Below are 12,421 nucleotides of genomic sequence, written 5' to 3' on the forward strand. Positions count from 1 at the left end.
GAAGCTGCTGATTTTCAAACTTCAGTTCTCAAAACTAGATTGCTGTGTTCTAGATTGCATTATACACAGTATAGAGAAATAGGCTAATTCACTCACAGTGTTTGAACAAAATTAAGTATATTAAAAATTAGAGCATTCAAGCTATTTTGGTACCCTAGTCAAACAAGCTCTGCTTGAATACACGGAGTTCCTTCCTGAATCTGTCCTTTATTCTTGATCTTTTCTTCTTTCCTATATCCCCTTCCTCCTCTCTTGTAATATGCTGCTTACCTATTCTCAAGTGGGCACTCTTGCAATATTTCTTTAAAAACTACTCTTCTTGAATGCTACCTTTTCATATTCTTTTTTTTTCAATCCTGGGATGAACTCAGGGCCTGGCTACTGTCCCTAAGCATTTTTGCTCAAGGCTATTGCTTTATTACTTGAGCCACAGCTCTACTTCTGGCTTTTTTGGTGCTTAACTAGAGATAGGAGTCTCACTGCTTATGCTAGCTTCAAGCCATGATTTTCAGATATTGGCCTCCTGTGTAGCTAGATTATGTGTGAGAGCCACGAGCACCCGGTCCTTCTCACAATTCTTAAAGGAATTAGTCCCTAATGCAGCAAGCAATCCAATAGCATTCTGCTGTTCAGGAATTTTTTCATGAGTGTGTTTTCCTGTCCATTACTATTGGAGCCATATTACATATACATTTATCTACCAAAGATTGAAACATATCATAATGATATATACAAGTTAGGATTAGTACCAAGACACAAATAAGGCATCATGTGCCTTACATAATATATTTTAAAGTCATAGAATTATAGAATATTACATTAAGAAGAGACACATTTTAGGTGAGGAGACTAAAATTAGTAAGTTTGTCAAGGTCTGAAAACTAGTTAATAGTAAAGTTTGTATTAGAACTCTGGGTTCCTGCTCCAGGTTTATGAAATTTGATAATATTATGGAAGACACTGGAAAACACAGACTTAAGGATTCCCAGAAAGGATCTAGTGATGCAGCAAAATGAGAGTAGAGTGAAGAGTACTCTGGTTTCCCAAGAGCAAACTAGTCTTGAGTTCAGTTACCCAGAAGGACATTATCTCCAAGTACCTCTTCCCCAGGAAATCAGACCTTTCATTTTTTCCTTCCTTCCCTGACTCTGGAACACCCAAGTCAGAGGAAATCATACTTATTCTGTAACCAGAATTACAGGAAAATGTCTGATAAAGAAACATTGTCTTCTGAAACATCATGGTTTGTTGGATTTATTAAAGAAGCTCTCACAGATAACTGACTTTAGGGGCTCATTTAGATGAATTATGATGTGTATGCTTTTAGCTAATTAATGAATATATTATTAATATACCTTGCTATAAATTGTTTACATTCAGATTAAATTTTGGAGACTGTTTTGATGGAATATGTCTTCAGTGTATTACTCACTCTTAGAAAAAACATCCATACTCAAAGCCCAGTTTAGGGACTCTTCACTCATTATTTTTATCAGATCATTGTCAAATCCTTGTTAACTAAGAACCCAATGTGATCTGGTGGAAGCAGGGGACATTGTCACCAGTCTCACATTGGTGGCTCAATTGCCATGTAAAAAGCTCATTTCATTCGACTAGTTACCGCATCTATGATGGGAGATAATTAATTATGGCCCCAGACTGGACTCATTTTCTAAAATTTTCCAGTGTTGGCCATTGTCTAGTTTAGATATTTACTCTGTGCATTTTACAGCAGATAAAATTTTTGAAGGAGGCTCTTTTTCAGTGTCTCAGCTATCCCAAATTACTTCTCAGTGAGGACATGTATAGTTTAAAATTTTGATTCTAGGCAGTAATCAGTGGCTTATGCCTGTAAGTCTAGTTACTCAGGAGGCTGAGATTTGAGGACTGCAGTTCACAGCAAGCCCAGGTAGGAAAGTCTGTGAGCGCCTTCCCTCCAATTAACCACCAAAAAGCCAAAAGTGGAACAATGGCTCAAGGGTGCTAGCCCTGAGTACAAAAGCTTAGAGAAAGCAGTTAGGCCCTGAGATTAAGTAAGCCCTAGGACTGGCATGTTCACACAAACATACAAAAAGCCCCTCCAAAACAAATTTAAAGAACCCTAATTTAGATTCCAGACTTACCATTGTTTGATTCTTTCATCTTAACCTTTTATTTCTTTTGAATAGTAAAAACAACTTAAAAGAATGTTAGCTTTCATTTATTGGGAGAAAAGAATATATGAATTAAAGATTGAATGCCACTATTATATGAATTTCCAAAGAGGAGAAGCAATGCCTCTTCTTACCTCGTTCTGTGTCATACAAGTACACAAACTTCTCCCACTTGTAGTAGCCAAGAAGACTCAGAATAGCGCCTTTCAAGGCTGGGCGCATTTGGATGACAAACTGCACATCTGCATCAGTGGGGAAGCTTGGTGTGACAAAGGACGTGTGCAGGGCCCCACAGAAGGAGGTCAGGGTGTTCATTGACATCTGGTCATAGAATCCAAAGATGGCATACACCCCTCTTGAAAACTGGGAGCAGACTGCAATGAGAGAATGAGAAAGAACATTTAATGTACCTGCTGTCCATTTCTGAAGCTTCTAGAGTATCAATTCAATGTACAGTTAAGCTCTGTTACATGCTTCAAAATAAAACCAACTCCAAGACCTCAGACTATTCCTGGAAGCCTCTGGAAGTCTACCTGTTCATCAGAGGAATAAGAAGTAAGAGTTTATTGTTCCATATTGTCTATATTTACCGCAGGTAGAAAACTAAGACAATGTGGGATGGTGAATGTTGTCTTACCTCTTTCATAGTCTTCCTCACTCATCTCTGTGGCACTGTAGGTGCATGTTCTCCCACTATAGCTACTCAAGGGACTTTTAGTGTAGCCATGTTCCATTAGGGTATAATTGTTTTCCCATCTCATTCCTACTTTCTCTCCTAAATGACCATAATGTCTGAAGACTTAGTAATACCAACTGAAAATGTATGTGCTAAGAAATGTGGTACTTTTCCCAGGTTATGTAATGATTCAACTATAATTATGTTATGATTAAAGCCCTTTTTGTAGACTATTAAATTACAGAGATTCTCGATTCTGGGAATGCTGTGAAAATGAATGTGCATTGAGTCATGGGGATAGATGGCTGCCTCTTATACCCATATGCAATTGGCAAAGCTCTGCCTTGATATAGTTGCACTTTTCTTATAGACTCATTAGTCCACATGTGAAACTTCAATAGCACCCTCATGGTTGTTGTCAGTTTCCTTTCATTTCAAAGTGGGCCATACCCCTTCCTCTTTGCTCTTCTAGCAGATAAGCTTTAAAAATGTAAAGCAATTTCAATATTAGCTTCAATAGAATATAATTAACAAAGCAAATAAGCTACAACAACACCGTGTGGTGCATTTCCAAACCAAATGGAAATGAATTTTAGATTATTTGCGCCACTGCCTCCTATTCATATGAAGCAGGCATAAGAGGCATAATGTGGGGTGAATTAAGGGGTCTTGCATGGTCTCCTTTATCTGCTAGGAAACTCTAAATACTACAGTTAGTCTTACTTCTTCAGTTTTAGAATGTTGAAAAAGTTGGTGGTTTTGAAGAAGGATGAAATAATCTTTTAAAGCTATTATCATGGTAAGATGAATTAATATGTCCAATTAGATGCTGGGATGAGTGGGAAATCAAAAAGATAAGTTTTGGTATGAATGAATGGATTGGCAAGAAGAATGATACAATCAGGAAAATCTTCCCTGAAAGAAGACACAGTAAAGTCATTAAACATAAAAAATGAGGAAGGCAGTGAAGGTAGAATAAAGGTATAAGAAGAGAGCCAATTTAATTCATTCCTGACTATATTAGAGAGTCCTTGATACCTATGGTATCTTGCTTTTCAAAAATGCTATGTAAATGTATGTTAAAAAGGACTGCTCACTTTTACCAACCAAATTCATCAATCATTAGCTTAAGGATGGCATTGCAAATTTATCAGTCACTTGACCATCTCCAACATGGGAGACAACAGCCTTCAATATGAGGCATTCTAAGTGATCTCAAAACATATGGCCAGAAAAATTCTGCATATTAGAAATAAAAAGCCAACTAGAGGATTAACCTAGGGTGCTTCATGGCAAGAAGACAGAGGGAGTACTCAGAAACAAAAAGAATGTGTTGGTGTTCACCCATAGTTTCAAATTAATCATCCCAGTTTCAAATTAATATTGTAAATGAAGAGTGTTAAATCAGGTCAAATATTGTCCAATGCACATAATATTCTGTGTATTGACCAAGATTTCACAATATAATGCTAACTGCCATATAGTGATAAAAGCCAGAAATAATGATAACAGCCATTAAAAATATAACAATAATAGTGAATTATCTAGGCACCATATTCAGTACTATATAACTCTTACCTCATTAAATACTGTCACAAATCTTATGAGATATTATTATCATTAGTATTTTTTGTGCCAGCATTGGGGCTTGAATTCAGATTATTGCAGTCTTCCTTTTTTATTTTTCTTAAAGCTGATTCTCTACCACTTGACCATTTGGCATTTTACTGGTTAACTGAAGATAAGTGTCTCATGAAAATTTATGTCTAGGCTGGCTTTGAACTAGGATCCTTAGATCTCAGCTTCCTGAGTTGCTATAATTATGGGTGTGAGCCACCAGTGCCTGGCTACCCTTACTATTTAATTGATATTTTGTAGAGTCTCTTTGACTCCTAATCACACTCCTTGGAACCTAAATTCCAGCAATGCCATCAGAATAATTGTTGGATTATATGACATAGGGTTTTCAGAGTTATCAGTTTGAACTAGATAACTACATTTGAATTTCAGATAAGTTAAATTTTAGTGTAAGATTATCACATAGATTAAAATATTTTGTTGATCTGAAATTCAAATTCAACTGAACATCCTGATATTATTTTGTAATCCCTGAAAGAACCTGCCCTAACTAATGGTCATGGATCTAGAAAGCTGAAACAGTTATCACAATATCATTATAATCAGTTGAATTTTAATTCAATTGTTGTTTATCTGAAATTCAATTAATACATAACATACCTCTGGGGAAATGTAACAAAGAAAGACCTGACTTGACTAGATTTGGAGCAATAATTGAGTAGAAACTAAGATCAAGAGAAATGTACAGATGTCATCTACTACTTTGGTGTTTAAAAAGCCCTTGATGTGCTGAAAGACACCAGCTAGTAAAAGTATCTTATGGTGGTAAATATTTGGTCAATAGGAAAAAGATTTTGTATTATTCTTCACACATTGTTTTTGAACCACAGGGACACGGAATTAATTAGTCCTTACTAGTTTGTCCTTCGATCTTTCATACTTTGTTAAATTTATCTATTTATTTAAGCTATAATGAATACTTACAAACTCATTACCCAACACAAGAACTGTATAACATTACCAACAACTTATTTTTGCCTGTGAATTCTCCAATGAACCCCTTTTCTTGACAATCACCCTCCCCCTGTAAGCAGTATCTTAAACTTGCCATTACTAGTATTTGGGTGTTTAAAAATATCCAAACATATACACCTAAACACCATATTGTTGTTTTTATTTTTTATTTTTTTTCTTGTGAAAATACCATACAGAGGAGTTACAATTACATGGGCAAGATAATGAGTACATTTCTTACCAAGCATTGTTGCCTCCTCCTTTGTTTCCCCATCCTACCCCTTCCCATCTCCCCCCCCGCCACCTATATCCTCCCCCCAAAGTTGTAAAGTTCATTTTTTCAACATAACAACTTGTACATCTCATTGTTGCAATGGGTCCATCTGTATCCCTATTTAAACGATTTGTTTTTTCCCTTCCCCTCCACAAATTATACCAACATCAAATACAGTGAAAGCAGGGGTTATTTTTAATTGTATTAAAACTTTACAACAACGGAATCACATTGTGTATATGATACTCCAACTTTGGTATAATTATGAATTGTCTGCAAGAAGATACACTCAGTGGTGTTTTCTTGTGTGTGTATGAGAAAGAGACAGAGAGAGAGACAGAGACAGAGACAGAGAAAAGGAGGAAGGAAGGGAGGGAGGGAAGGAGAGAGGGGTCTGGGGGCTTGAACTCAGGGCCTGGGTGCTATCCCTGAGCTTTTGGATTTTGTTCAAGTCTAGAGCTCTACCATTTGCACCATTGCTCCAGTTTCAGCTCTTTTTCTGATGGTAATCAGAGATAAGAATCTCAAACTTTCCTTCCTGGGCTGGCTTTGAACTAGGATTCTCAGCTCTCAACCTCTTGAGTAGCTAGTATTAATTAGAGGCATCAGCCATTGGCACTCTTCTTCAGTGAGGTTTTAAGCCTGTGTGTGGTAATGAGCAGAATGAGATAAATGAAGACCTTATACAAATATGTGGGGAGCAGGTGTGGGATAACCCACTAAAAGTAAAAACATTCTAAATGAAGCATAGATCTTTGGTTGTGATTCAGGCAAAAGATTTGGTATTAGTAGGTCAGAAGCTATCCTCAGAGAATAATATGCTGCCATAGTTCAAAAGGCAGACATAGAGTGGAGGACATAAATAACAAAAGTGTTAAGCAAAAAACAGCCACTCTACTCATATAACATAAAAGTATAGCTTCCCACAAATACTGACTCTTAAGCAATCACCCTTACTCTACCTACTCCAATGTAAGAAATGCAAGTAGAAGACACAGTGAGAAGTAGTTTAATGCAGAAGATAGCTTCCATGTGAGGGCAAGGTTAGAAGCCTCTGCAAGAACCAGGCACAATGGGAACCTACCATGGCTGATTCTTGGGCTCATTCTTGGCTACAGAAAGTAGAGGTGAATGAAACACCGAGTTTACCCACAGGACAACCTATATGTTTTTAGATCGTTAGAATGAGCTGGAAGGAACTTAAAAGATTTTTTTTATTGTGGCCTTTCAAGCATACTGGGGGGATCTTTTACCCAGAAGAAATTTCATGTAGAAAGTACAATATATAAAAGAGGCAAGAGCTCTTTTGATTGAAAAGTTCCATTGATCTGATGCCTCCCTATCATACAGAAACTGTGACACAAAGAAAGATAGTGTCTTGTACATGGTCACACAATGAATTATGAAGCAGTCTCTTAGGAATAGCTTCTCCATCTACTCTAGTGCTATCTAGGGTAACAGGTCAGGATGTGCCTTTCATGAAAATAACATCTTTAATGCCTAGATCTCAGCCAAGGGCACACAGTTGGATATATCCTATGAATTGCTTGCTAGCTGCTTCTATCTGCTTCCTTCATCCCCTTACCCCAGGTCAACAGTGACAGCCACTGATAGATTGATGAGCTTTTGGAAATATGATTTTTTGAGGGGGATATCCATTTCATTTTCCTGAATCATTAGCAAACCACATCTATTTCTTCTATCTTAGAAGACTGTCCTGTAAAATGTTGATGGGAGAAATATTTGTCTTGGCAATCTTATGAGTTCATTTAGCAGAGAGGAAAGGGCGATAAATTTTGAGACAAACTACTCTATTACAATGATTGGTTGTGTCACTTGGTGTAAGTTATTTCACAACTCTGAGGTTCAGCATTGAATCTCACAGCCTCAATAGTGATAGAAGCCAATAATAATAATAACAACAACAACAACAACAACAGCTATTGACAATGAAAGTCAATAATAATGATAGCAATGTTTATCCAGGCACTGGGTTAAGTACTATAAATATTTCTCATCTAATACTCCTACAAGCCTTATGAGGCATCACTACCATTATTGTTTAATAACTTGGAGATCACAAATTGGTGCTTATCACATGTTAGGCAATTATTTAGTATTTCGGTGCCTCTGACCTAGTTTCTTCATTTGTAAAATTGGGATAATAATATCTGTCTTGGTAATGCTGTGGAAGTTGAAAGTGAAGTTTATTCATGGGAGACATCTGTAACAATGGCAGGTGCATAAGATACTAAAATAATGCTATTTATTCATTTAACAAATAGTTATTGAATATCTACTATGTTGTGGGATAGGTACTCTTATAGGTTTTAGGAGATAGAGTGACAATAATATCTTGTTCTATCGGAACTTATACATTAATGGGGGTGAAACACAATAGATGAGATAAATAAGATATAAATTATGTCAGCTCTCCGTGGTCAGCTTTTTTTCTTAGGATTCTTTGTCCTGTGTTGACTCTTTAATACTATCCTCCAAACAGTAATCTCCATTCTCACAGTCTTTTTTTTTTTTTTTTGGTTGGTCGTGGGGCTTGAACTCTGGGCCTGGGCGCTGTCCTTCAGCTCTTCAGCTCAAGGCGAGTGCTCTATCACTTGAGCTACCGTGCCACTTCCGGTTTTCTGGTGGTTTATTGGAGATAGGAGTCTCACGGTCTCTCCTGCCTGAGCTGGCTTTGAACCGTGATCCTCAGATCTCAGCCTCCTGAGTAGCTAGGATTACAGGCATGAGCCACCAGCGCCCGGCTTCTCACAGTCTTAAGTTCCCAGGTGGTACATTTTTACTTCCCTTTCACCTTTGCTGTCACTTCAGTGTTCTTTATTAGTCTCCGTTCTGAGTATTAATAATGGGTTAATAAAGAAACCCTGCTAATTTGGCTCAACAATGTCCTGTTGTTCTCTCTACCTCTCTCTGTATAGTGCCTGTACTAGTAAAATGTTATTGCCACCTGGGGCCTCTGCACCTTCCTAGTATGAAGCAGCTCCATTGTTTGCTTTGTAAGCCAACCTGACTCCATCTTTTCCCATTAGCAATACCAAATCCTTCTGGTTTGAGGTGTTGTTTCTGACTACATCCTGGATTCCTAGGGACTCTAGTGTAGCTCCCCAGCTGTGTTCCCTTCAATGGAGAATGACAAGGAAGGCTGGAGCCAGCTGTCATGCTTTTATTTATAGTCCCCAAGTCTGTAGGACTGGGACAGGTATTGTTAATGTACAGTGTGGCAGCTAATTACGCCACCCATATTCCAAAAGGCTTCATTACAAAAATGTCAAACAATTTGATTATCCCAAAGATCAGAATAACAATATTGCATATCATTTACACAACACTTCTCATACCCTTTTGAATCAAGGGGAATAAAGGAAACTGAAGTCTCTTGCTGACTTAATGATCACATTTGAAGCCAGCAGGAAGCAGAAAAATACAGCTATGGAGGAACTGATACAAAATTGTCACAAAAAGGTTTTCCAGCTAATACAGGATTAGCATGTACTTCAGTAGGCCAAAAGATATAGTACTTGGAGAGAGTTGAAGAAGATCATATAAAATGGCAATTTCAAAAGGTTGGTGCTAGTCTATGGTAGATTTTTAGTCTGATAAAATAAGTGTGTGTGTGTGTGTGTGTGTGTGTTATGTTGGAGTAAGGCCAATAACAGTTGTTACTTAGGAGTTCCTTTTCTCTATAACATTTCTTTTTGTGTTATGTGTAGAGTACTTATTACTCTGAAATCTTGGTGATAAATGATGTTGGTGATAAATGATGATTATGTTTACCATAGAAGAGATTCTATGTATATATGTATGTATGTATGTATGTATGTATGTATGTATGTATGTATGTATCTATCTATCTATATTTCTTACTTGGCAGATAAGATAATGGCTCTCCAAAAGATTTTCATTTCCTAATTCCCCTAATCTATGAATTAGATTACATGGTACAGGAGAATTAAGGCTTAACATTGAAGTAAGGTTGCTAATTGTGACATTATCCTGAACTATCTTCAGGGCCTACTGTAATCACAAAGCTCCTTAAATGTGGAAAACATTTATCCATCACTAGCTTTGAAGTTGAAAAGGGCCATGGACTAAGCAATGTGGCTGCCCTTTAGCAGCTGCAAATGGCAGGTTGAACAGGGTCTCTCTTAGAGCTTCGGGATAAGAAGTTGCCAATAATTTAATTTTTAGTATGGCAAGAACTATATAGGAATTCTGGCCCACAAGAAGTAGCAGATAAACTATTGTTTGAAGACACTAAATATTTTTTTATTAATATTCACTATTTACACAAAGAGGATTACACTGTGACATTTCCATTTTAATTTCTCACCTCCCTAAATTCATCATAATCTTTAACAGCAGTATCTAGCAAGAATATGGTAAAAATGGCAACATTAAATGGTTGATAACTCTGGTAATGAAATAACAGTCCTTCAATCTTTTCTCTCTGAAGTATTTACTGATCTGAGAAATTCAAAAAATATAAACTAATAATCTACTCTAATCTTCCCATTCAATATCAGAATCTTCCATCATATGCTTTCTTCTTGAATCCTTCCAATATCAAGGAAACTCACTCGTTACAGGGGTACTTCTGGTAGCTAGAAAACTCCTTTTTAAGTGCTACATGATACATCTATTTCCAACTCCACATGTTCTCAACTTAGTTTTACAAGAAGCTCAATAATGCAAGGATCTACCCAAGAGATACACAATGGCTACTAGCTATTTACATTTGTATCTGTAGTCCCTCTATGCTGCTTTCTTCCTGTTAAGCTAACATATCTGCTAAAAGATCCATTAACCCCTAAATCTCTACCATTTCCACAAACTATCAACGTAACTTCTCTCTCATCCTCACTAATGATGGGTTGATACTTCTGAAGCCTCATTTCTGCTACCATTACTGAAACAGCTCTGTGAAGTTTGCTGATGGCCTCACTGCCCCATCCAGCTCCATTGACAGATGTTGTTACATTTGAATGCTGAGCAACATTTGATAGCATTGGCCAAATCTCACAGATGATACTTTCCTATTTCCAGAGCACTGAATTCTGCAAGCTTGTTCTCTCTAGACTCCTTTAAAATTTCTTCTTGATCTGGCTGCTTAGTGAATATACTTTTAAAGATTTTTGTCCCTGACTCTTATGCTGAGGGTTTTTTTTAATTGAACACTAAATGACTTTTAATTAGATAAATATTCTTTGAAGGGAAATATCCTACTATTTACACATGAATATTTATAAAGTCCATACCTGTAGAATAACTACACTACTGAGCTCTAGATTTCTTTTCTTTTTGGGTCATAGGTCTTGAACTCTGGGCCTGGGCACTGTCCCTGTGCTCTTCAGCACAAGGCTAGCTCTCTATGACTTGAGCCACAGTGCCACTTCCAGTTTTCTGGTGGTTAATTGGAGATAAGGGTCTCATGGACTTTCCTGCCTGGGTTGGCTTTGAACCATGATCCTCAGAACTCAGCCTCTTGTGTAGCTTGAATTACAGGCGTGAGCCATGGGTGCCCAGCTGAGCTCTAGATTTCTAACTGCCCAACTAACACCTTCAAGATATCACACATTCAGCATTTTTTTCTCTACTTTCATCCTCTAATCATAGGTCTGCTACTCTTGTCCTTGTTGTTTTTTCATGCATCACTCTTTTTTCAGCCAAACAAATCAAAGTCCTGAGGATCATTATTTTTCTTTTACCCTTTCTCACACCTTGTATTACTCTTTTGTAATGCATGATGTATTTAGCCTCTAAAGCATGTAGAGTATTCATTGTTCGCCTTCAGGTTATTAATCCTCCTCTCTTGGATGATGAGAGTAGTCCCTTTACTGGTCATCAGATTGGAGCCTTTTCTGATACTCCTATGAGACTACAATTTCTACATTTTTTGTTCCAATTTGTTAATGAAAATATACACACTCCATTTCCAGTTTCTGTGAGAAACTTTGGTGGATGTGAGTTGATTTTTTTCTTTAAATTTTGAGCTCTAAGTATATTTTAGATATGAGGCCCTTGTCTATTGTCTGGCTAGTAAAAATCTTCTCCATATCTGTGGACTTTATATTTTTCTTGCTAGCTATGTCCTTTGCCATGCAGAAACTTCAGTTTAATGCAGTCATCCAAACTTTCTTTGATTTGTTACGATTCTGGGCCTTTATTAAGGTAGTGTGTTCCCATGCCAAGGAGCCCTAGTATTTCCACTATCTTTCCTGTAATATGTTCAGAGTATGTGATCTTACATTGAAGTCTTTGATCCATTTGGAGTTGATTCTAGGGCAGGGTGATATATAAGGATCCAACTTTAGTTTTCTACATGTGTGTAGCCAATTCTGCCAGTACCATTTGTTGAAAGGCAATCTTTCTTCCATCCTGTGTTTTTGGCTCCCTTATCAAAGATTAGGTGGCCATAGGTCTATGGGTTAATTTCTGGGTCTTCAATTCTATTCCATTGCTTCTCAGACCCAGTCATCTGCCCAGTCATCTGCCAAGCTGTTTTTATAACTACAATTTTATAATAGAGTTTGGGGGGCTGGGAAGGTGGCTCAGTAGTAGAGTGCTTGCCTTGCATGCATGAGGCCGTGGGATTGATTCCTCAGCACCACATAAACAGAAAAAGCCTGAAGTGGAAGTGGTGCTGTGGCTCAAGTGGTAGAGCACTAGCCCTGACATGACGAACTGAGGGACAGCATCCAGGCCCAG

The 12,421-nt window shown here is 37.4% G+C and overlaps 1 protein-coding gene across 3 annotated transcripts in view; it reads right to left on the bottom strand.

Annotated features, from left to right (window-relative positions):
* Nucleotides 1–12,421, bottom strand: part of Gria3 (glutamate receptor, ionotropic, AMPA 3) — a 286,749-nt gene that overhangs the window by 209,077 nt on the left and 65,251 nt on the right. For all 3 annotated transcript variants that reach the window (XM_013018079.1, XM_013018080.1, XM_013018081.1), the window contains exon 3: nt 2,288–2,527. In XM_013018079.1, the coding sequence (XP_012873533.1) occupies nt 2,288–2,527 (240 nt within the window). The remainder of the gene's footprint in view (nt 1–2,287; nt 2,528–12,421) is intronic.

This window comes from Dipodomys ordii, unplaced genomic scaffold (assembly GCF_000151885.1).
Source record: "Dipodomys ordii isolate 6190 unplaced genomic scaffold, Dord_2.0 Scaffold38, whole genome shotgun sequence".
Lineage (NCBI taxonomy): Eukaryota > Metazoa > Chordata > Mammalia > Rodentia > Heteromyidae > Dipodomys > Dipodomys ordii.